The following is a 24,444-nucleotide window of genomic DNA, read 5'->3' as shown; positions in this document are numbered from 1 at the left end:
AACATAGTTGTTCCTGCTCCCTTGATCACATTCGTTACTCCCAGCCATATTGTCTTATTTTTATTACTAGGTCTGTGCTATCCAGTATGGTAGCCTCTAGCCACATCTGGTTGTTGAGCCCTTGAAATGTAACAAGTGCTACTAAGGAACTGAATTTTTAATTTTACTTAATTTGAGCTTAAATTAATTAAAATCTGCCAAGTGTGTCAATAGCCGGATGTGGCCAGTGCATACCATAGTGTATGACGTAATTATAGATGCTAAAATTTAGGCACATACAGGTTGAATAATTGTTCAAGGTCACACAGTGAAGGCTAGTCTAACGATAGGAGCTCAATCCAGGCAGTTGGAGATACGTAGTCATACCACCAAGCATCTGGATTATTTGCAATATGCTTATAGGTTTACAAGTGTGATTTAATTTATCACCCTTTTAATTCAAATTCTGAGGTTTGTGTATGTTAGCGTTATTGGGGCTATCATCAATTCAAGTAGAAAATAAATGGAGAAAGAACATCTTAACCAGGGAGCCCCTTTGCCAAACTGATATTTTACAGCTAAAATAGTGCTTTCATTTACAAGTAAAGATAATCAAAATATGCCGTCCTACTGTTGATAATTTTGTTGGAATTCTTGGGATGACTAGGGCTATGGATTTCCATAATCGCTGCAGGTCTTTCTCCCTGCCTCCACCCCGCAAACAAAGCACCAGGTATTGTAAAGAGCTCTTCATTAAGACAACCTGAACTGGGATCCCTGGGTGGCGCAGCGGTTTGGCGCCTGCCTTTGGCCCAGGGCGCGATCCTGGAGACCCGGGATCGAATCCCACGTCGGGCTCCCGGTGCATGGAGCCTGTTTCTCCCTCTGCCTGTGTCTCTGCCTCTCTCTCTCTCTGTAACTATCATAAATAAATAAAAATTAAAAAAAAAAAAAAAGACAACCTGAACTGAGCAGGTGGGACCTGCCTTAACACCATCCAACCTGAACTGAGCAGGTGGGACCTGCCTTAACACCATCCAACCTGAACTGAGCAGGTGGGACCTGCCTTAACACCATCCAACCTGAACTGAGCAGGTGGGACCTGCCTTAACCTGTTGATGGTGTTTGGCCTTGCTTGGCTTCACTTTATTTGTTATAAATGATTATTGGGAAACAATTCATGAGAACATTTTATATTCCTAGCTTATATAGTTTTAATTTCTTAGCTCATTTCTAGAGGATATATAAAACCAAAGCAACAATAATGATAATCTGGAAGGCTTATTAGTTTAATAATTCTTTTATTTTAATGTGGACAGCTAGCATAGACCTAATGATACCTGGTACCTGGGGACCCAGAACTCAATACTACTGTCTTCCACATTTGAATTGTCAGAGAATAACATTATGACTTTGTTACTTTGTATCCTCAATTATGAAATGAATCTATTTTCTGTGGCTTTAAAAGAGATCTTGAACCCTACTATTTTCCAATGTTTACACTAGTGATAACTATTAATAATTGTTTCTACTCAACAGATGCTATTTCAGACAAAATATTTGGTCTCATATTTTGAAATTTCAGAGGTGGGTAGTATTAGGGGTCCGCACATAAACTACAGTGTCATAATCTCCAGCGAGACTGGAGTTTTAACCAGAACTTTCTGATATTTAAAATTGAGTTGGACAAAAAAAGAAATACATGTACGAGAGGGAGAATCAGAATATTTGGAGGTAATTTGGATATTACAATATTGTGGATCCTGTAATTTACCTGGTAATAAAATAATTTCCTAGTGACATACTAAACAAGTAAGACAACTTTCCTTCTTGCCTCTTTTACTAGAAAGACTGAAGATAAAGCATGCAGGGAATTACATTGGAGTCATCAATTAAAGTCCTATTTTTATACAATCACTGAGCAAAGTGTGCTTTTTAGGGTAACCTAAAGTCATGGGGTCAACTTTACATGATGGGATAATACAAATGGCATAAAATACCCATTTTTTTAAAGGCTTCATGAAAAATCCTTTCTCTTGTTTGAGATCCTACTGGGAGAAAAGACATAATCTGAAAGTAGAACGTTTATAGGAATTTCCAGAAATTTATGGATTTAGTGGATTTTATTAGCAATTTAAGATTGGAAGAGGCTCTCACAGATAAAATTTGTCATGAGGAAATTGAGACGAGTAGTCTTTAATTTTTTCATGGAGCTAATGTTTGATGAGTACTTCCTATGTACTAGGCACAAAGTAGTCTTAAAGGGTGAATAAAATAGGTCCCTATCCTCAAGGAACATTCAGTCAATAAAGGAAATAAGTATGTAAAAGGAGCATTAAAAGTGTTGTCCTATAATTTGGCACATGACAGAGATGGAAGGAATGTTTATTCTACATGGGGGACTCGGGGAGTTGTCTTAGAGAAAATGTCATCTTCACTAAGTCTTAATTGTTTTTTTTTTGTCTTAATTGTTTAATAGATGCTTGTCAGGTGGAGAGAAAGTGGTCAGGCAAGGGATATGAACAGATGGGGTTTAGAAAACTGCAAGTAGAAAATTGTGAGAGTGGGGTACGATAAGGGGTGAAGCTGCAGGGATTGTCAGGAACTTAAATTTTATACAGTAGCAGGGTTGTCAGATGGAAATTAAGAGTATTTTGGAGTTGCATGGAAATTTGCCTAAGGGTTACTTGGGAACAGATAGTTTTAAGTAAGTTAATTTACAAATACTTTTATGAAAGTACCTACTTTTCTATCCTGCCCTCCTTGCACTTTACTAAATAAAGGCTCACCTTTCATACATTCTGAATATTATTATTCCAAGGTGTTTAAAAAAAAACAAAAACTTCTCTTTTACTCAAGGGACTATGAACTCCCCAATCCATCTCATTGGGACATTTCCAAATAATTTTTGCTATTTATGTTTAATAGTCATCAAAATTTGTGATATATGTATGTTATTCTCAGTTATCAACTTCTAATAATAATTATAATAGCTCAAGAAAAAGCGTTTTTTTTAAAAGGTTTTATTTATTCATGAGAGACAGACAGAGAGAGAGGAAGAGACATAGGCAGAGGGAAAAGCAGGCCCCATGCAGGAAGCCCAATGTGGGACTTGATCTTGGGACTCCAGGATCACACCCTGAGCCAAAGGCTCAACCGCTGAACTACCCAGGCGTCCCAAGAAGAAACATTTTAATATGTGGAGTTATTACAGGAAAACTTTTCTCATTTCATGTTTTTGCAGAGAAATTTTTGGATTAATCATAAAAATATATTAATATTACATTAGAGTAGCACTCTGGAGGAAATGGAATGGAAATAAGAATTTATGGAGAAAAGAGGATTTATTAAAATTACTTTTAGAGAACAATTTTTTAACATGGTGTCTATCATTCCGTTATATGTAAAATGTGAATAAATTTAAAAGGATGTATACATTTATATTAAATTGTCAATGTTTATTGTACATCAGAAATGACATTTGTGCAAGGGATACATACCATTGAAAACCTCTTGGGGTGTATATAAACAAAAAGTTTGAAGATAATATTCTATAAGTCTCAGTCATTCCCACCTTTTTTTTTTTTTTTGTCATAACACACATGAAAAATGAGACTTGGTATCTGAATAGTGAAAGCAATTTTGAAAAAAAAAAAAGTTGGAGGACTCATACGTCTTGATTTCAAACATTACAAAAACTGCAGTAATCCATCAAATCCAAGTAATCGAACTGGTACTGGCATAAAGACAAATAGACCAGTAGGCTAGAGTCTGGAAATAAACCTTTGCATATATGGTTAAATGATCTTTGACAAGAGTACCAAGACCACTCAGTGGGGAAAAAGGGCAGTTTCTTCAGCAAATGGTACTGGGAAAACTACATATCCATAAACAAAAGAATGAATTTGGACCTTCGTCTTATATACAAAAATTAACTCAAAATGGATTAAAGACTTAAACGTAACACCTAAAATTGTAAATGCTTAGAAGAAAACATAGGGGGAAGCTTCATGACATTGGACTTCATAACTAGTTCTTGGCTATAACACAAAGTATAGGCAATGAAAGCAAAAACAGGCAAATGGGAGTATATCAAACTTTAAAATTTCTGTGAATCAAAGGATAGGATCAACAGTAAAAAGGCAACCTACAGAATGGGAGAAAATATTTGTAAATCATGTATCTGATAAAGGACTAGTATCCACGATATATAAAGTGCTGAACTGAGCTACAGCTCAATAGTAAAATAAACTGATTTAAATCTGGGCAAAGGACTTGAATAGACATTTTCCAAAGATGTCATAGAAATGATCATAAACCGTGAATAGATGGTCAATATCAGTTATCATAAGAGAAATGCAAATCAAAACCATAATGAGAGATCACTTCATATCCATTATGATGGCTATTATTAAAAAAATAACAACTGGTGGCAAGGATGTGAAGAAATTGGAGCTCTATACTGTTGGTAGAATTGTAAAATGGTGTAACTGCTATGCAAAACAGTATGGAATTTCCTAAAAAAAAAAGAATTACTGTATAATCCAGCAACCTCATTTCTGGGTATATATCCAAAAGAGCTGAAAGCAATGTCTCAGGGATATTTGCACACCTATGTTCATAGAGGAAATAAATTCAGTTCTTTAGTCATACTAGCTACTTTTCAAGTGCTCAATGACTACATATGCCTAATGGATACCTTACTGGACAGCACAGATATAGAACAGTTCCATCACCAAAGAAAGTTCTTTCTGTTGTGCTGCTGTGGTGAGAATCTTCTGAGACTTTCTGCTTAGACAATAAACATACAGACCTGCTGCTTGGGTATTTATTTTTAATTTTATATTGTCCCATTTTGTAAAATATATATTCTGGAACTTTTTTTTGGTATACTTAATTATATAATGTCAACATCTTTCCAAGTTTGTATATGCAACTCTATAGCAATTTTTTCTAATGGCTGCACAGTGTTCCAGTGAAGACTCCACCAGGCTATATTTAACTGTTCTATCAACGAACATTTAGATTATTTCCAAAATTTTTGCTATAAGAAAATGCTGCAGTAAGCATCCTTATGCATGTCTTTATGTAGGATGTTGGTGTTTCTATATGTACTTTTCTAGAATTAGAATTGCTGAATAATAGAAATTCACATTTTATTTATTTATTATTTTTTTAAAGAGTTTTTTTTAATTTTTATTTATTTATTTATTTATTTATTTATTTTTTTATTTATGATAGTCACAGAGAGAGAGAGACATAGTTTTATTTATGATAGTCACAGAGAGAGAGAGAGACATAGGCAGAAGGAGAAGCAGGCTCCATGCACGGGGAGCCCGATGTGGGATTCGATCCCGGGTCTCCAGGATCACGCCCTGGGCCAAAGGCAGGCGCCAAACCGCTGCGCCACCCAGGGATCCCTATTTTTTTATTTATTTATGATAGTCACAGAGAGAGAGAGGCAGAGACATAGGCAGAGGGAGAAGCAGGCTCCATGCACCGAGAGCCCGATGTGGGATTCGATCCCGGGTCTCCAGGATCGCGCCCTGGGCCAAAGGCAGGCGCCAAACCGCTGTGCCACCCAGGGATCCCGAAATTCACATTTTAAATGCTGGTTACAGTTGCCAGATAAATCTAAAAATTGGTCAGGTTCATTCCTATCTATGGTAAACAGAAATGCCTCTTTACACATGTATTTGTTGACACTCTGTGTTACTAGTTTGAGTGTTGCTTTTCTGATATGTGAACAACAGTTCTCCTGTTTTAAGATTATTGTCAGGCTTTATCTGTATTTTTTTTTTTTTGAAGCAGCAGGTAATAGCAAAGTTAAGCTGGTATTGGAAGAATTTATAAAGTTTTCTCACAGAGACTAGTTGAATATTAGAATGGGTTAAATAATAGTCTTGAATTGTCTTCTTTAGACTATGCGAAATTAGCAATAGCTAGCATTATTTACATGCCTTCACCCATATTTTGTAATGGCACACCCTCACCTTATGTGCTTATCCTTTTCTGCTGCTCTGGTTATGATAAACCAGTAACATCTTTTACAAGGAAACAATTGTAAAAGATGCAGAAAAAAAAAAAAGAGAAAAAAAGAGGAAAAAAAGATTTAAAAAAAGGAAAAAAAGATGCAGAAGTTTTTTTCTGATATACATAAGGTATTATTGACTTTAGTGGTTTCCTTTGAAAAACAAAATGAATAGAAAATGGAATAGGGCAATTAAATTTCATTGTCTATATGTACTGTTTTTGTTAAGGTGGGTCTAAAGATTTCTTAGGTTTTTGGGCAAAGGGAGCATGTTTGTTTTGATAAACTTAGAGCAGAAGGATATAGCATTTCTGCTTAAAGATATTTTCAGTTCTGTCATTTTGTCAGTTGTCTATTAGGGCATACTTTCTTATGTGATATGAGAGGTCACTTCTTGACAACAGGGGTCATTAGAATTCTAGAACTGAAAGAGCCCTTAAAGATCTAGTTTGACTTAATTGATTTGAAAGAAAGAGACTCTGCTTGTTGAAATGGGATGCCCTCATTTTAGATTGCTACATATTTTTATGTGCTGAAAAGAATATGCTAATACAAAATTTATTTTCCCATTTCCCTAGAAATATAAAAAGATGAATAATTCTGAGCCATAGGAAATTAAGCAGCTTCTCTATTCTTGTTATTTTTTTTACTTTTATTGGTATATGATGGGTTCTTTGCATTGGCCAAGAAGAGCCAGCTAAAATTTGTTGAAGTTTTTTTTTTTCTTAATATTTTATTTATTTATTCATGAGAGACACAGAGAGAGAGAGAGAGAGGGAGAGGCAGAGACACAGGGAGAGGGAGAAGCAGGCCCCATGCAGGGAGCCCGATGTGGGACTCGATCCCAAGACTCCAGGATCACGCCCTGGGCCAAAGGCAGGTGCCAAACTGCTGAGCCTCTCAGGGATCCCGGAAGTTTTCAATTATTTACAAATCATAGGTTCTAGAGGTTCTTGCTCTTCACAGGAACGAGTATATTTTTTGTCGTGTCTCAGAAGAATGGAAATGAATGTGTTTCTGTGCTAATAAGATCTTTTATTAGACCATGGAGATTAAATTAAGTTTTTCTTTTCCAAACATTTAGTGATTTCAGTTTCTCATTTAGTTTTTGATCTTGACATACTCATATTGGAAAAACCAAATACTGCCAAATTAATTGCCCACTTCAGGATTCAATTTCCTTTCTAGCTTCCGGTTCTTGTTATATGAGAAACACTGAGTTTATGAGGACAGACTGTTCAGAAGCAAATCAGAATAAGGTATTTTTGGAATTAAAAAGAGCTATGGAAAGCAGAAGTTGAATTTCTTATTTGAGCTTTTGTTGGTAGAATAATTTATTCACTGGAAATACTCCTAAAAAGACATCTCTAATTTTTGATGACTGAATTAAAATGTGTTTTCCCTATGTTTCAATGACTATAACATTTATCAAGTGAGAGACTGAGTAGCTTTTTTATACCAGTATAATCTCTTCAGGGGAAAAAATTCTCTCCAGAAGGAGAGATAGTTACATTTTACATGTTGAAGTTAAGTCACTGTTTTTTTTTGTTTTGTTTTGTTTTGTTTTTTTCATTCAGGCAAAACGTTGAACTTGATAAGGATAAAAACAACACTTTATGCTTATGTTATCAATTCCTCTGGGCATTTCACAATAGTCCTCTTCAGGAACAGATATAAAGTTCAGCATTGAAAAGTCAAGTGGCTAATCTGTGGGGAAGTAGTTGCTTTTTGTTACTATTACGTATTACTTCAGTTTGCTTGTTTTTTATTTCTCTCACATCATATAAGTTGGTTAGAGATCCGCTTATGATTTTTTTTTTATGTAAAGAGCAAGAATGATTGAAGATGTGGTATGAAACAAGAATGAAGGGTAATTTCATCAAATGAGGTGAACTAACAAAATATTTTAAGCTGGCTAGCTTCTGTAAAGACTCAGAATCCTAATGTAATCCTTGATTTTCTGTGAATTATTTTTTTTAAGATTATTTATTTATTTATTAATGAGAGATAACAGAGGGACAGAGACACAGGCAGAGGGAGAAGCAGGCTCCATGCAGGGACCTGACGGATTCCCAGTCTCCAGGATCAGGCCCTGGGTTGAAGGTGGCGCTAAACCACTGAGCCACCAGAACTGCCCAATTTTCTGTGAATTTTAAGGGAAGTTGGCTAAGAGTGTGAAAATGGATTTTAAAGGAAGCTTCACTCTTCAAGAAAGGCTTGTCCCCTTTATTCCCCCCCCCCATTAAAAGATTCAAAACTAAGCAGAAGTATCTCATGTACTCAGAAATGCCAGTTTTTTCAGTAGGTTGTGCAGGAAATGCGGTGGGAAACCCCAGTTAAAACATGAGCCTTTGAGGGATGCCTGGGTGTCTCCGTCAGTTAAGCATCTGCATTCAGCTCTGGTCCTGATTCCAGGGTCCTGGGATTGAGCCCTGCATCAGGCTCCCTCCCTGCTCAGTGCGGTGTGTGCTTCTCCCTTTCCCTCTGCTCCTCCCCCTACTCCTGCTCCCTCGCTCTCTGTGTTTCTCTCAAATAAATAAAATCTTAAAACAAAACAAAACATGAGCCTTTGAAATATTTAGCTTATAGCCAGATGCTATCCTGATGTAATATAGTTGTAAAATAACTGCTTTAGGAGCAACATCCGGCACATGAATCATAGCATGAACGTAGCAAGACTAGGGAAGCATTCTTATAATCTATTTTTAGGCTTCTCCAATAAGCAATATTTGCCATTTTTTAAAAGCTTTTTTTTACAGATAAGTTTATTTTTACTTTTTAAATTGTAATTCCAGTATAATTAACATAGTGTTATATTAGCTTCAAGTGTACCAAATCAGGTGTTCAACAATTCCATTTATCACCCAGTGCTCATCACAAGTGTGTTCCTTAATCCCCATCTCCTATTTCACCCATCCCCCTACCCACTTACCCTCTGTTAATCATAAGTTCTCTATAGTTAATAGTTTCTTTTTTTTTTTTTTTAGTTAATAGTTTCTTAGTTTGTTTCTGTTTTTTCTTCCCCTTTGCTTGTTTTGTTTCTTACATGACACATATAATTGAAATCATGGTATTTATCTTTCCCTGGCTTATTTCATTTAAATGTCACAGTCTTTGAATCCATCCATGTTGTTGTAAATGGCAAGATTTCATGGGTTTTATGGCTGATATTCCACTGTTTATGTATACCACTTCTTTATCCATTCATCTATTGATGGATGCTTGGGCTGTTTCAGTAATTTGGCTATTATAAATAAGGCTGAAATAAACACATGAATGCATGTATCCTTTTGGGTTAGTATTTTCATATTCTTTGGGTGGACTTACTGGATCATATGGTAATTCTATTTTTCATTGTTTGAGGAACCTCCATAGTGTTCCACAGTGGCTGCACCCTTTTGTATTCCCACCAGTCATGCATAAGGGTTCCTTTTCACCACATCCTCATCAACACTTGTTGTTTCTTGTATTTTTGATTTTAGCTATTTGGGCAAGTGTGAGGTGCTATCTTGTTGTGGTTTCGATTGGCATTTCCCTGATGAGAAATGATGTTGAGCATCTTTTTATGTGTCTGTTGGTCATCTGTAGATCTTCTTTGGAGAAATGTCTATTTGCGTCTTTTGCCCATTTTTAATTGGATTATTTTGTGTTGAGTTATATAAATTCTTTATATATTTTGGATACTAACTCTTTATTAGATATGTCTTTTGCAAATACCTTTTACCATTCAGGAGGTTGTCTTTTAGTTTTGTTAACTGTTTTTCTTTGCTGTGCAGCTCTTTGTTTTGATGTAGTTCCAACAGTTTATTTTTGTGTGTGTGTGTTCCTTGCCTCAGGAGACATATCTAGAAAAATGTTGCTTTGGCTGATGTCAGAGAAATTACTGCCTGTGTTCTCTGCTAGGAATTTTTATGGTTTCAGGTTTCACATTTAGGTATTTTATCTGTTTTGGTGTATTTTAGTGTATGGTGTGAGAAAGTGGTCCAGTTTCATGCTTTTCATATAGCTGTCCACTTTTCCCAATACCACTTGTTGAAGAGATTGTCTCCCATTGTATATTCTTGCTTTCTTTATTGAAGATTAATTGACTGTATAATCGTGGGTTTATTCCTGGGCTATCTGTTCCATTGATCTATATATATATATATGTCTATTTTTGTGCTAGTATCCTACTCTTGATTACTACGGCTTTGTAGTATGTCCTGAAATCTAGAATTCTTATACCTCACTTTTTATTTTTTTCCCAACGTTGCTCTATTTGAGGTCTTTTGTGGTGCCATTACAAATTTTAAGATTGTTCTAATTCTGTGAAAAATGCTGTTGCTATTTTGATAGGGATTGCATTAAATGTGTAGACTGCTTTGTCTAGACATTTTAACAATATTCTTCTAATTTATGAGTGTGGATTATCTTTCCATTTGTGTTGTCTTCAGTATCCTTCATCAGTGTTTTATAGATTTTAGAGTACATGTCTTTCACCTCTTTGGTTAAGTTTAGTCCTAACTATCTTATTGTTTTTGGTGCAATTGTAGGTAGGATTGTTTTCTTAATTGCTGTTTTTGCTGCTTCATTATTAGTGTATAGAAATACCATAGATTTCTATATGTTGTTTTTTGCATCCTGTGACCTTACTGGATTAATTTATCAGTTGTAGTTTTTGGTGGAGTCTTTCAGGTTTTCCATATATGGTATCAGGTCAATTGCAAATAGAGTTTTACTACTTCTTACAAATTTGGATGCCTTTTACTTCTTTATGCTGTTTAATTGCTGTAGCTAGGACTTCCAGTGCTATAGTGAATAAAGGTGATAAGAATGGACATCCTTGGGGCGCCTGGGTGGCTGAGTGCTTGAGCGTCTACTTTTGGCTCCAGTCATGATCCTGAGATCTTGGAATCAAGTCCTGTTTTGGGCTCCCCTCAGGAAGCCTGCTTCTCCCTCTGCCTGTGTCTCTGCCTCTCTGTGTCTATCATAAATAAATAAAATCTTAAAAAAAAAATGAATGGACATTTTTTTCTTGTTCCTCCTCTTAGGGGAAAAACTCTGTTTTTCCCACATTTTTCGCTGTGGGTTTTCCATTTGGCCTTTATTATGTTGAAGTATGGTCCCTCTAAACTTATTTTGTAGAGGAATTTTTTTTTATCATAAATGGATGTTGTCATTTGTCAAATGCTTTTTCTGCATCTATTGAAATGATCATATGGTTTTTAACCCTTTATCTTACTGATTTGATGTATTACCTTAATTGATTTGTGAATATTGAGCTATCCCTGCATCCTAGGGATAAACTCCACTTGATAGAGAATGATAATTTTAACAGTTGTTAGGAGGTTCTAAATGCTGAGCACTGTTCCTAGTGCTTTGGATGTAGTAACTCTAACAACTATATGAAGTAAATACAGGTTTTTAAATATATATTTTATTTATTTATTCATGAGAGGGAGAGGCAGAAGGAGAGGGAGAAGCAGGCTCCATGCAGGGAGCACGATGTGGGACTCTATCCAGGATTCGGGGATCACATCCTGAGCCAAAGACAAACGCTCAACCGCTGAGCCACCCAGGAATCCTGAAGTAATACAGTTATCAACTCCATTTTGCTAAAGAGGAAGCTGAGGCAGGAAGAAATTAAATAAGTTGCCTAAGGTTATATAACTCTTTAGGGGTAAAACTGGGTATCCAACCCGAACAACCTGACCCTAGAGACCTAATAATTAGGACCTGTGTTGTCTTATACTTGTAGCCATTAGCTGCATATACTTTTGAGCACTTGAAATGTGGCTAGTCCAAACAGATGTGCTCTAAGAATAAAATACACATCAGATTTTGAAGACTTAGTATGGGGTAAAAAGTAAAGTATCTTATGAGTAATTTAACAAGATATCATTTCAATATTTAACATTGACTACATATTGAAATGATATCTTGGCTGTATTAAATAACATCTGTTATTAAAGTTATACCTGATGTTTTCTACTTTTAAAATGTGGCTACGAGTAAATTTAAAATGAAATGTGTGGCTTGCATTATATTTTTATTGGACAGTGCTGCTAAGGACAACTTACCAATGAGTCGAGTCTAACTGGGAAGAAGAAATAGAAGGGTGGTGCCAGGCAAAGGGAAAAAAGATATTTAGGATCAGATTAGACTGGCGTTTGTCTTTGAGGGTAGTGTTCACAGAGTGATCCATGGACAGTCTACATCAGATCTGCAGGGTGAGGCCAACCCTGAAACTTTAGTCATCTTTAATTCATTATTTGCACCTCTTGCAGAGTTTTTAGGGCTGCCTAGAGAGAGGAATCTGCAGAAGAGACAGTAACTCTGGTTTTATAAAGGCAGTGAATATGAAACCCATACTCTTTAATTTTCTGGTCAATTTTGTTGAATTTGGACTTCAGCAAAATTAAAGACAGAAAAAAAAGACAGAAAATTGATGACAGTTAAAGATTTGCTTTTCAGAGATTGGGTGTTTGCTACTTGCTTATTTAATAAATGAGGGAAACACTTAAAATTACCTTATAATTTAGCCTTTGACTGAAATGAGTGCCACTTAGCTCAGTAAGCAAACTGGGTAAGTGCCATTAGCTCTGTGTTTTAGTGATTTGTTTGGAGTGTTTGGAATGTTTACATTGGATCCTGACCACCCTAAATAAGTCGTAAGTTCTGTTCCCCTTATTCTATAGTACACTTTGGTAAACTGACTTACCTCTTAAGTTGTACCACAGCTTGGTGTTAAAATTCAAAATATCCTATGGGCCAGGGTAATTTTAATCTTTTCTAAGAGATACATGGTGAACTATTAGCTTTTCTTTATAGTAACTAATAATAAAAAGTTAGTGTGATTTTGTCATGAGTACATAGAATTTATAGATCTTAAGGTCTTAAAGTAATGGTTCATATTGACATTAAACAGTGCACAGTTCTTAAATATATGTTAAATATATTGCTTTTATTATCCACAGTCTTCATTAAGGATAAATTTAAAAATACTGATAATGGGAGCAACTGAAGAATGTCAACATTCATAGAAAAGTTCCCAGAGGGAAAGACTGCCTGAATAAAATTGTTTACCTGAATGGCAACTTGATAAGACATTCATCAGCTTTTTTTTTTTTTATATACACCATCCTTTTTTTTTTTTTTTAATAATGTGCTTGGCCTGCTTGCATAGGCATAGGAATAACCTAACCTCGGTAAAGTGCTAAGATGCCAACACTTTTTAACAGCAGACTATAGCTATCAAATAGCAGCCTGCAAAATAGTATCAAGTGATTTTCAACAGACCTTAGGAGGCTACAAAATTTATATTACTAGCACAGAGTAGAAATAGCCATAAGGGTAGTGCCCAGTTTGCAAATGTTTCCCTTTAAAATAAAATGTTTTCTATTTTTATGTTGACTAGAATCTAGAATGCATTTTATAGTATTATAAATAGATTCAGGATTCCAGACCAACCTTCAAACACATCTTTAATCTTCCTAATAGTTCTGTTTCACCTTTTAAACTCTGTGCCATGACTTCTTTAGAAAATGTATTCCCATCATTGGAGGAGATACCTGGTTAAGTCCCCTTTCTCTTTTGTTAATAGGAACTTTTCAGTCAAAGGCCTTGAGAAATAGAAATCTCCATAAACACAAATATCTTGTATAAAGAAAGTATTTCTCAAGATCTTTCTCTTCCTGGATGTTTGGAATAACCACATAAAGAGATACTGGGTCTCTGCAGGGGCAGGAAATCCAAATTGGTGCTGTCTTTTGATTGTATGAGTCATTTGTGAATTGACTCAGGTACTTTGTATTCCAGTACAGAGGAGAAATAACACATTTTTCATAGTATTGTAGAGCATTCAGCAGAGGTTATGTGCACCAACTAAGCTCTTTGAAGGCTTATTTGCTTTTGTCTCTACACTTACCACAGTGGCCAACACATAAAAGATGCTGTGTTTGTTGAATGGATGATTGAATGAATGGAGTGAATCATTACCTGACCCCATGCTTTCTCTCAGATTGTGGTATTTCGATAGATTCTTTCTATAGCAATATTAAAATGGAATCACAGATTTTAGAGTGATAAGCTTTTTAAGGTTGCTTTCTCAAACAAGAAAAACAGCATTTTCTAAAATTCTGTAGATGGAATGGTTTAGTTGCCATGAGCCCACAATACAGCAGTTGTTTTTGGTGTAGTGGAAAAATTAGCAGAAAAAAGAAATTGCCTAAGTGAATTAGATTGCCAAAGAACAAACTAATTTTCCAAGTTATCAAAAAAATTTCCAAATCTGATAACAGAATGCTTCTATTTAAAAATAATACATAATAATCTTGCTTTGGCCTTGACTATAAGTCTCATGTTTCCTAATTTTTATGCTTCTTCATAAGCCACAGAAGAAGTAGGTAGAGCAGAATACTTGTGAGCTTGGGCTTTGGAACTCTGGAAGCCCTTTTTCAAACCCCACTCTGCCACTTAATTCTCTGTGATCTCGGTCAAGCTATATAAACTAAGTAATCTGGTTGTCTCATTGTAGAAAGGGGATGATAATTCTTGTCATGCTTAAGTGAGTTTATGTCTATAAAGCACTTAGACACACAGAAATGCCGAATACATGTTAGTTGTTACACGAAAACCCCTGTATGTAAGTTGCCCCTTTTTGCCTTTGCTCATGCTGACCTTTCTTTCAAATATATTTGAAAAGTTCCTTGCTGCTTTTTAAAGGCTTAGGTTAAGGTGACTCCTCCCTGTATATTGTCATCCCTCTCATTCTCTCATCCTTTTTATGGTAGTTGTTATAGTACTCACCGTGTACTATAGTTATGTGTTTGTCTGCTAGTAGACATTAGATCATAAGATCTTTAAAGACAAGGAATGTTTTTGAATTTTTCTTAGTTCCTACCAGAGGGCATGGCACATGGTATTTAACAGAGTATTTGTTAAATTGTTTAATTGACGTGTATATGGAAATCTTCTATAAGTTGTGCGGTGCTAATCGGATGATAGCACTGTTTTAGGACTTAATATATGGCTAGCAATGTGCTTGGCATATTAGGAAGTAGTTTCCTGGTATTTTAGTACCGAAGATGAGAATATTATCACAAAGCTAATTGAGCAGATTCCAAGTGCCAAACTGTTAACTTTCTTATCATCTGTATGTAAATCATTTTAGCAACTTTTAAACCTTATATGTGCTTGAAAGTTTTGTGTCCTTCTTACTGTAAGCATCCTAGATACCAGGTTCAGTCCCATCTTTTGTTTTTTTTAAAAGATTATTTATTTGACACAAGGAGAGAGGGAGAGCGTGCACAAACAGGGGGAGTGGCAGGCAGAGGGAGAGGGAGAAGCAGGCTCCCCCACTGAGCAGGGAGCCCATGTGGGGATCATGACCTGAGCTGAAAGCAGATGCTTGACAGACTGAGCCACCCAGGCATCCCCCAGTCCCACCTTTTAAAATGATTCTTCCTTAGAAATTTGAAGCTGATTGGTTTAAATTCAGTATTTTATTTATATCTTGTATTTTAATGGCTAAGTCTTTAGAACTGAAAACTTATGGGTTAGGCACTGAGGCCTTTGGTATGCTTTTTAATTTAAGTCCTTGAAACAGGGCAGCCTGGGTGGCTCAGCGGTTTAGCGCCACCTTTGGTCCAGGGAGTGATCCTGGAAACCCAGTATCTAGTCCCACATCAGACTCCCTGCATGGAGCCTGCTTCTCCCTCTGCCTGTGTCTCTGCGTCTCTCTCTGTGTGTCTCTCATGAATGAATAAATAAAATCTTAAAAAATTAAAAAAACCAAATCCTTGTAACAGCCCTACTAGATGTAAACACTTTTATTTTCTATGCTTTTATGGAGATAAGTAAAGCTTATAGATGTGGGGTAACTTGATGGTAAGGGCTAGTTCCAGGATACGAACCTAGGCAATTTGATTCTGGGGGCTAAATTTATGGTTTTTCAAGTGCCTGCCCTTTTTATATTTTCTTTGAACTTTATCTGTTTTTTAATTTAGTTTGAGTTAATATAAAATGTCTAATATTTGTCTTAGAGTAGTTGCTCAAAAAGTGATAGCTTTATTCCTCTTCTGATATGATATATCATGAGATAAATTCAAAGATAATTATAGAAAAGTAATAGGAGCAGTGTGAGGGATCATAATCATAGCTACGAGATTTTTAATTCCTTATTGCAGTGTTTGTTGAACATCCTCTTTTAATCTGAGAAAGTGTTCTTGTGTAAGACATCACAGAGTATCAGAAAATAAAAATCATGAACCTCTTCAAAATTCAGGGTCTTTTTCATTGTCTTATGAAAAACCAGTTACATGAGGACATCTGTATGGAATTTTAGGTGTGTTTTTTTTGTCATTGTGTTTAATTTGTCATGTCTGAGCAACAAATGTTTGTCATTTTAAGGATTTTTAAAATTCACTTTTGTGGTTTGGTTTAAATGTGGATAAACCTAACATCCAATATCTTGAGATCAAATGGCTTGCAGTTTTACTATTACATAGGTTGGGAAATTCAGGACAAATGTTTCTTAGTTATTATTACATATAGAAAAATCCTGCTATTATATAGTTTACTTTTTTTCTCCCTTAATACCAGAATAATATTTATATATCAGGTGTTGGTTCTATTACATTTAGAGAAAATGTTTTATAAAATGTGTCAAGCTCTGTATTTCATGTAAGCACTTTTCATCTTTTTTAATAATAGGTAAATCAACAAACTGGGAAGATGATGGTTGGGGAGCATGGGAAGAAACAGAACCCCAAGAACCTGTAAGTCATAAATGTATGCATGTTTGTTGAAAGTGGCATTTTCCATTTGTAATGATGGTGACATATTCCTGTGTTTGGTTGTCATTTTAAAACCTTCGTCAAGAAAATCTTTGTGCTTACTTAATAATACCTATGTAGATACCTTTCTTAAGGACTTAACTTTATAGTTAAGCAGGCTAAATGAAAAATAACTGCTTTGGGATTCTTTCTCCTTCATTAGTTATTATTTTAGACTCCTCCACTTATTTTTTCAATATATATTTGTCCAGTGTCCACCATATTCTAGGCAATTTTCTGGTTGCTGCAAGTATAGTAATGAGTAAGGTACATGAAGTCCCTGTGTGTATTTTCACCTATGACTAATAGAAAAAGCTAACCTAAACTGACTTAATAACAAGGACATTCATTAGCTCATATAGAAGGAAGTCAGGGTAGTATGGACTCATAGATGATTTGATCAGGAGATTCAACTCTGTCATCAAGGACTTAAGTTCTTTCCTTCTGTCCACCTCTGCATATATGGTGTTGACTTCATCCTAAAGATTGTTCCTCTCATAGATGGCATGTGCCGCCATGTTTCTTCATTCATGACCAGAGGGAGAAAACGACTAGGGCTTTCTGTGATTCTTGTAGGAGCAGGGAACAACTTTCTCAGAAGCCTCTAGTGAACCTGGCCTATATCTCTTTGGCTGGAATAGGCCAGAAACTCATTTCTGAACTAGTCACTGGCAAGGGATATGAGATTTTTCATCAGTCAGTTCTACCATTCTCTGGAGGTGGAGGATTAAAGTGTCTGCTTCTCCTGAAGCCCATGACTGGATAGGAGTGGAGTTAATACCCGAACAATACCAGGATTTTTTATGAAGAAAGAAGAATAAACATATATATTGAATAGGTCTTCTTATCATCTCTGTTCCCAGCAGCTTACACTCAAATGGGGAGAGAAACTTTTTCAAAAAGATAGATAAAAGTATCAAATAGTGGTAATCAAAATTACATAGAGGATTCAAATGGTGATGTGGTGGCAAGTGATCAAAGGACTATGGTTGTTTGGGTGGAAGGTTTTTCAGAGGATGGGATATTGAAGCTGAGATCTGAAAGACAACAGGGAGCCAGCCAGGTGAAGGTCTGGCAGTGAGCATTGCAGGCAGGGCAACAGCTCATGCAGAGGCCCCATGGAAGGACTGGGCTTGGAGTTCGGCAGACATGGATAAGGCCAGTGTGGCTTGGCAGGACTCAGGCTATGATATGGGGTCAGAGAAGTAAGCAGGCCTGATGTAAGGCTTTGTGAATTTGGAGTTTATTCTAAATGTGATAGGAAACCACACATAGCTGATTTCTTTTATTTTTCTTTAAAGGTTTTTTATTATTCATGAGAGACACACAGAGGCAGAGACATAGGCAGAGGGAGAAGCAGGCTCCCTGTGGGGAGCCCATGCGGGACTTGATCCCTGGACCTTGGGATCATGCCCTGAGCCAAAGGCAGACACACAACCGCTGAGTCACCCAGGCATGCCTAATTTCTCATTTTTAAAGGTCATCTTGGCTGCTTTTTGGAATAGGTTGAAGTGGAGAGCAAAAGCTGAAGCAGGGAGACCAATTAGGAGGCTCTCATGGTAATGTAGTTGAGAAATGATGGCTTACCTTAAGGTGGTATCAATGAAGATGAGAAAGTGAGAGATTCACAGATAAGTTTTAGAAATAATGATAAGACTTTCATGTAAATTGGTTGTGAGGGCTGAAGGGGAAAAAAAACAACAGGGATTAACTTCTTTGATGTGGTGTGGAGAAGGTAAAACATACTTGATAAGATGTTGTTACTCCCGAAGGCTGGGTAATAGATACCATTTTCTTTATCTTTGTCAGTGTTTGAAAATGTCCATAATAAATTATTTTGTTTGTTTTTAAAAATACCCCTCCCAGATATTTGGCTTTTGAGCAGCTGGCTAGATGGTATGTCACTTCTAGAGTTGGGGAAAACTAAAGGAATAGGTCTGGGGGAGAAATGAAGGAGCATTGTGTTGCAGGAAGCAGAGCATGCAAAGGTCATACCAATCTATGGAAAAACTCCAAGGGGAGATTAAGAACAGGAAACCATTTCAGAAGGCCTCCTGAATTGAGATGTATTGAATAGGAAGTAATGCAGCTCAAGGAACTTGGTTATACCATCACTTAAGCAAACACACACCTTGTTCCTTGCCTCTCTAGTGCTGTGTTAACAAGGAGACTCAGCAGTACTCTGTCTCTGTTTTTACTATGATCGACTGTCTTCTGCTTACTCAAGAGTTAGACTATTTCATGACTGTTGTTTATATCTTTGACTTGTCTTAGATTCTTTCTCTGCTTTGTTTCACACCTAGAGCTCATATGAGGATTTGATGGGGTCAGTTCATCAGTATTCAGTATAGGATATTTGCAGAGGGTGGGGCATAGTGTTTATGCTGGGCTACTGCATGGGATGTCAGCCCACCTACCACTGTTGCCCTCTGGCCCGACATCCACCAGCAGTCTGGTTAGCTATGGCAAGAATGGGAGGCAGAAGGAAGGAAGAGGAGAGGTATGTGTAAAGAAGTTTGGATGCTCTACATGGCTTTATGTGAGCAAACCTCTCAGAAGGAGATGACTGTGCTTTGAGAATTTCTCAGAAAACGGTAGTGTAACTAGCAGCTGCTTTGCATGTGGTGTTGGATACATTTACTTTTAGTATTTGTTCTCTAGAATCCTATAACTAAGTGACAACAAGCTCCTGAGTAAGTTTGAAGTTTTCTGGAATAAACCTCACAGACATTGGTTGTTAAAGTGGACACATGTATTTATAATCTCAGAGGAGATTCCACTGGGACAGTTATTGTTAAATACGTAAGATGGTGCTGGTGCTGAGTTATGGCACTTACTTACAGACCCAGAGGTCCACATTTTAAGTGTCTGTTGATACATAGTTGGTTCTTTCTGGAATGGATTTTTACTTGTGAGTGACATAGTTGAGGAATTGTGTGTGAGGCTAGTTTTCCTCACAAACATCTCCTAGATTTTCTCTGATAATTTTAAGGGAGTTAGATGACAGTGTGTCAGACCTGCTTTCTGGCTCATCTAGCAGTGTGCCTTCCCTAAGCATATACTTCTTTATGGCATTATAACCTAACATAGTAGAAAATTATTGCAACTACAATTTGGGGTCAGAGAAGCAATAGGCCTGGGGTAAGGCTTTATGCATTTGGAGTTTATTTTAAATGTGATCAGAAACCACACTATTTCTGTTTTGGAAAGCTCACCTTTGCTGCTCTGTGGAATAGGTAGTAGTGGGTCTTTTTATTAGTTGTGCCTCTCATACTCATTAAGGTCATGGGCCAAGAGTTTATAGTATTTCATTTCGATGTGCCACTTTTCCAGCTGATTCTGGGTGATGTGGCCAATGATTCCTAGTTAGAGTGTGTATGTTTAAACAGACTTCCTTTAAATCTGTTAAAGTGTGCCATTTTCTTTTTATTGGCAAGAAAATCCAAAATCCAAGAGTAACATTTTTTAACTATTTCAGTGAAAGGCTGAAATATGCTTCTACTCATTCCAGAGCACATTAATTTTTATGTAATGTAGCACATTTCTTCATTTGGATAAGATTTGAATGTTTACAAATGGCCCATGTGGATGAGGGTAGCTTGTTGTTCTCTTTGTCTTAATTGATTTGCTCACCTAGCCAATTTGACAGATACAGCAAGTGAGAGTTGACAATAATTCTGGGTATAGCAATCATTCCTAACTGTTCTTATTATCCTCCTATGAACCCTTGTACCTTGTCATGATCTTATGTATGTGGTGAAGGAGAAGGTATTTGAATGACAACAAAAGTGGGCCAGGACAGTGATATTGAGATGTTACCTGGATGTTAAAATGATCCTGCTGTATTTAACAGTGTGTCTTGAATTTGGATCCTGTCCTCCAAATAAGACAGCATCTTTGTTCAGGGAGACTGTTTGGTGAATGAGAACAAAAATGGCAGTGTGGCCAGGAAAAAGGATATGACTTCTGTCTTCTTGCACTGCAGCAGCATCTAGAACTGTCACACATAACATCAGTATGACGTTTTGCCAAGTGAAATATTTTATTCCAGGGCAATTAGAAATGTTAACTCAGCTGAGGTAAGAGATTTCTGTTATTTCTATTGCTGTCTAGGATTATGAACAATTCCAAAGGCATAGCCAGCTCTAGAGGTGTAACAAGAATCAGTAAATTTTGACAGATGTATGAACTGCATGCTCTGGTCAAGGTAAGAGATGTAGCCACCTCATCAGAATGGAGAGGGAACGTTGCACTGTTTCTTGTTAGGAACAGATCGTGGACTTAAAACCTGCCCACCCTGAGAGTCTCACTGGCAGGTCTTGTCCACATTAAAGTTGAGGCCAGTGTTGGAACAAGAGAAAGGTCTCAAATTAATTTATGGCTGTGTCAGGGTGCTGTATGTAACTGCAAAAATAGTATAGGGTTCTCTGCCATGGGCCTGTGGTTATCATGACCAGCATAGGAGAGTAGTATGACATGAGAGCAGTGGTGTGTTTTGGTAATAAGTGCTAAGGGAAGAAAGCATGTTCTGATGTTCTTTATCAGCAGAAAGTATACATCCATGACACGGGCAGGCTTCGAGCTTTAAGGATGGCTTCAGTTAGACAAGAGGACGGTTGTCTTTCTCCTGTAGATATTTCATGCCTGTATGAGTCCACTCAGCTGCCATAACAGAATGTCACAGACTGGGTGGCTTAACAGAAATTTATTGTTTCACAATTCTGGAAGCTAGAGGTTCAAGATCAAGGTGCTGTCAGAATTGGTTTCTGGTGAGACCCCTCTTCCTGGCTTGTAGATGGACACCTCACTGTGTCCTCACGTGGCCTGTCCTCTGTATGCAAAGAGAGACAGCAGTGAGTCCTGGTGTCCTTTCTTCTTACAGGGATAACCAGTCTGTCAGATTAAGATTCTGCCCTTATGACCTCATTTAACCTAGTTACCCTCTTACCTCCAAATAACAGTTACACTGGGGGATTAGGTGTTCAACACATGAATTTTGAGAGGATACAATTCAATCTGTAGAAATGCCCCAAATAATGGATCCATGTCAAGCATAATTCTTATGTGTGCAAGTGCAAAGAATAAGGTTAAGGAATTCCTACTTGCCCATAAGTAAATATACTAAAGAATTAAAAATGCAAACAGAACAGACTTTCAAGATGGGAAAAAGAAGGCAAAAGGATATTCTGTACTAAATTTTAAGTGAGCATAATGAAGGGGTAGTGTCTTGCTTGGAGAAATTAGAAAAGAAGAGAGTTTCACTATAACACCTACCAATTAATGATCCTATAATAAATAGTAAATAGCTTCCTTGGTTTTTTTTTTTTTTTTAAACAGTGTTACAAGGGCTGTTAGTTTAGATTATATTTTGTTTGCTTTGGGAAAGAAGTGATTAGAGAGGAAGATTTTTACCTAGCTTAATGCTATAATGGAAATTGAGGCAGTTAATGAAGAAGCTTGACAAGGTTTAATTTAATTTTAGTTGTAAGGCAGATTAATGAGCTTTCCTTCATTGGTGTATTGAGTCCCAACTGTAGGAAGTATAGAGTCAAGGATTTGTTTGGCAGTGGTTTCTGAAACAGGAAGCACAGAAGGTTCTGCGTTAAGGCCCTCAGTTAAGGTAGAAAGTGGGGAAATTTTCCATTCAAAAGACACTTTAGAATATGTTCCATCTGTTTGCAGAAAGTGATATATTACAGTTTATAGAGGCAATTTGATTTAGCAGATTAACAAGGAATAAAAGCCAGATAGAGGGCCCTAGAGGAATGTTTGTTTACAGACTGAGAAGTAGGATATGGTGTGACCTGATTAGAGATTCTTAGAACATTAATAATCTGGGATAATACTGGAAAATATTTTGCCTTATTTTAGTGTCATTAGACTCTGGCGTCCTCTACCACACAAGAGACATAGCACCAGATTGGCCAGAGGCAGAGGAGAACACTCAAGTGATACTAAAGTTATGTTTAGGTTCTTGTACAAAGGGGGAGATGGCTACAGAGGTTCTCCTTACTAAGGTGGGCTCTCATTAGGACTTTGACATTAGACTCTTAGAAATACCACTTTTGTGGGGTGCCTGGGTGGCTCAGTCGGTTAAGCATCTGATTTAGTTTCCACTTAGGTCATGATCTCAGGGTTCTGAGGGTGAGTGAGTCTTAGGTGGAGCTTTGTGCTGAGCACGGAGTCTGCTTGTTTTTCTCCCTCTGCTCCTCCCCCAGCTGTGTGCTCGCTCATTCTCTCTCTCCTCTCTCTCAAGTATATAAAATCTTTAAAAAAAAATTAAAAGTACTCCTTTTGCCAATGACCTTCCTGTTGACATTAATACAAGCTGGATCTAGCCTAGTGATTCTCAGTTGGGAGGTGATTTTGTCCCCTTAGGAGACAGTTTACAATGTCTAAACACATTTTTGGTTGTCACAGCCTGGGGGAGGTGTATCTAAGTGGATAGAGGCCAGGGATGCTGTTAAGCAACTTATAATGCACAGGGTAGCCCTCCAGAATAAACAGTTGTCCAGCACAAAATGTCAGTTGTCCCAAAGTTCAGAAATCTTGGTCTAGCATATTGCTTTCAGTATAACTCTCGATCCTTCTTTCTGCCATTCATCCTGTCTGCTTCTAAATTCCCTTGGCCTTGGGGCACCTTCGTAGTGTAGTCCATTATGTGTCCAGCCCTTGGTTTCAGCTCAGGGTCCTGAGATTGAGCCCTGCTTTGGGCTCTGCAGTGAGTGCAGAATCTGCTTGAGACTCTCTCTCCCTCTGCCCCTCCTGCTCATGCTCTCTCTCTTTCTCTAAAATAAATATTAAAAAAAAAAAAAACAAAATCCCTTGGCCTCTTTTAGGGGCTTCAGAAATTTTGATCTATGTGGCTATTAATTTGTTTTTAGTAGATTCTAGTCAATTGGTTTGCTGGCTTGAAAAGTGCAATCAAAAGATTATTTGCCAACAAAGAAAGGTGACTGTTAGTATTTCTTCAGTGTTTGGCCACAGATCAACCAGTAGTCCAGGCTCAGTCTTGGTGGCATTATTTATGCCTAAATGTTTGAGGGAGACTTCTCTTTGGTCTTCCTGTTGTAGCCAGCCATCACTGTTTGATGCTCTTGCATGCTCTTCTTTTGATTTCACATCTGCACTCCTCAGGCCCTCTTACAGGGTAGCTTGTTTGTGTTGGCTTAGTGCTGGGCCCCTGGTCCTCTGCCAGGGAGGGAGGGACAGCGATCTGACTGTGCAGTAGGGCAAGGGGTCTGGAGACCTGACTGCTGCTCAAACATACTTCAACCAGGTGTCCAGATTTTAGCTGCATTTTTGCCCTTCCTTCCCCAGTGCCCTGGTACTGTTCTTAAGCCTGTGGACAGTTCTGTGGTGCAGCTGGGCTTGTTGCTGCTCTTTCCTCCCTTCAGATTTTAGGAAGTAGTTTTCTAGGGACTGGGAAATCAGTTGGCACCTGCCCTTCTGCTTTCTAGCTCTAAGAATTTTGTGGCTTGTCCCCTAACCCCACCCTTACTGACTTTTGCCTTTAAACTCTGCTACTGCTGTTTTTAGTGGGGTTTTCCCATCACTGGGAAGAGTGAGGATAAAATTCAGGTGTTTCTTTTTTTCTTTACCAGAAAATTCTGTGGGCTT

General features: G+C 37.2%; 1 protein-coding gene across 4 annotated transcripts in view; it reads left to right on the top strand.

Annotated features, from left to right (window-relative positions):
- RAB3GAP2 (RAB3 GTPase activating non-catalytic protein subunit 2) overlaps positions 1-24,444 on the top strand; it is a 100,482-nt gene that overhangs the window by 3,200 nt on the left and 72,838 nt on the right. For all 4 annotated transcript variants that reach the window (XR_005385717.1, XM_038586172.1, XM_038586171.1 and 1 more), the window contains exon 2: positions 16,703-16,767. Coding sequence is in view for 3 of the 4 variants with exons in the window: in XM_038586172.1 (XP_038442100.1) it covers positions 16,703-16,767 (65 nt within the window). In the remaining variant the exon portion in view is untranslated. The remainder of the gene's footprint in view (positions 1-16,702; positions 16,768-24,444) is intronic.

This window comes from Canis lupus, chromosome 38 (assembly GCF_011100685.1).
Source record: "Canis lupus familiaris isolate Mischka breed German Shepherd chromosome 38, alternate assembly UU_Cfam_GSD_1.0, whole genome shotgun sequence".
In the NCBI taxonomy this organism is placed as follows: domain Eukaryota; kingdom Metazoa; phylum Chordata; class Mammalia; order Carnivora; family Canidae; genus Canis; species Canis lupus.
Note: the sequence above shows the minus strand (reverse complement) of the source record. Positions and strands in the feature narration are given on the sequence as shown.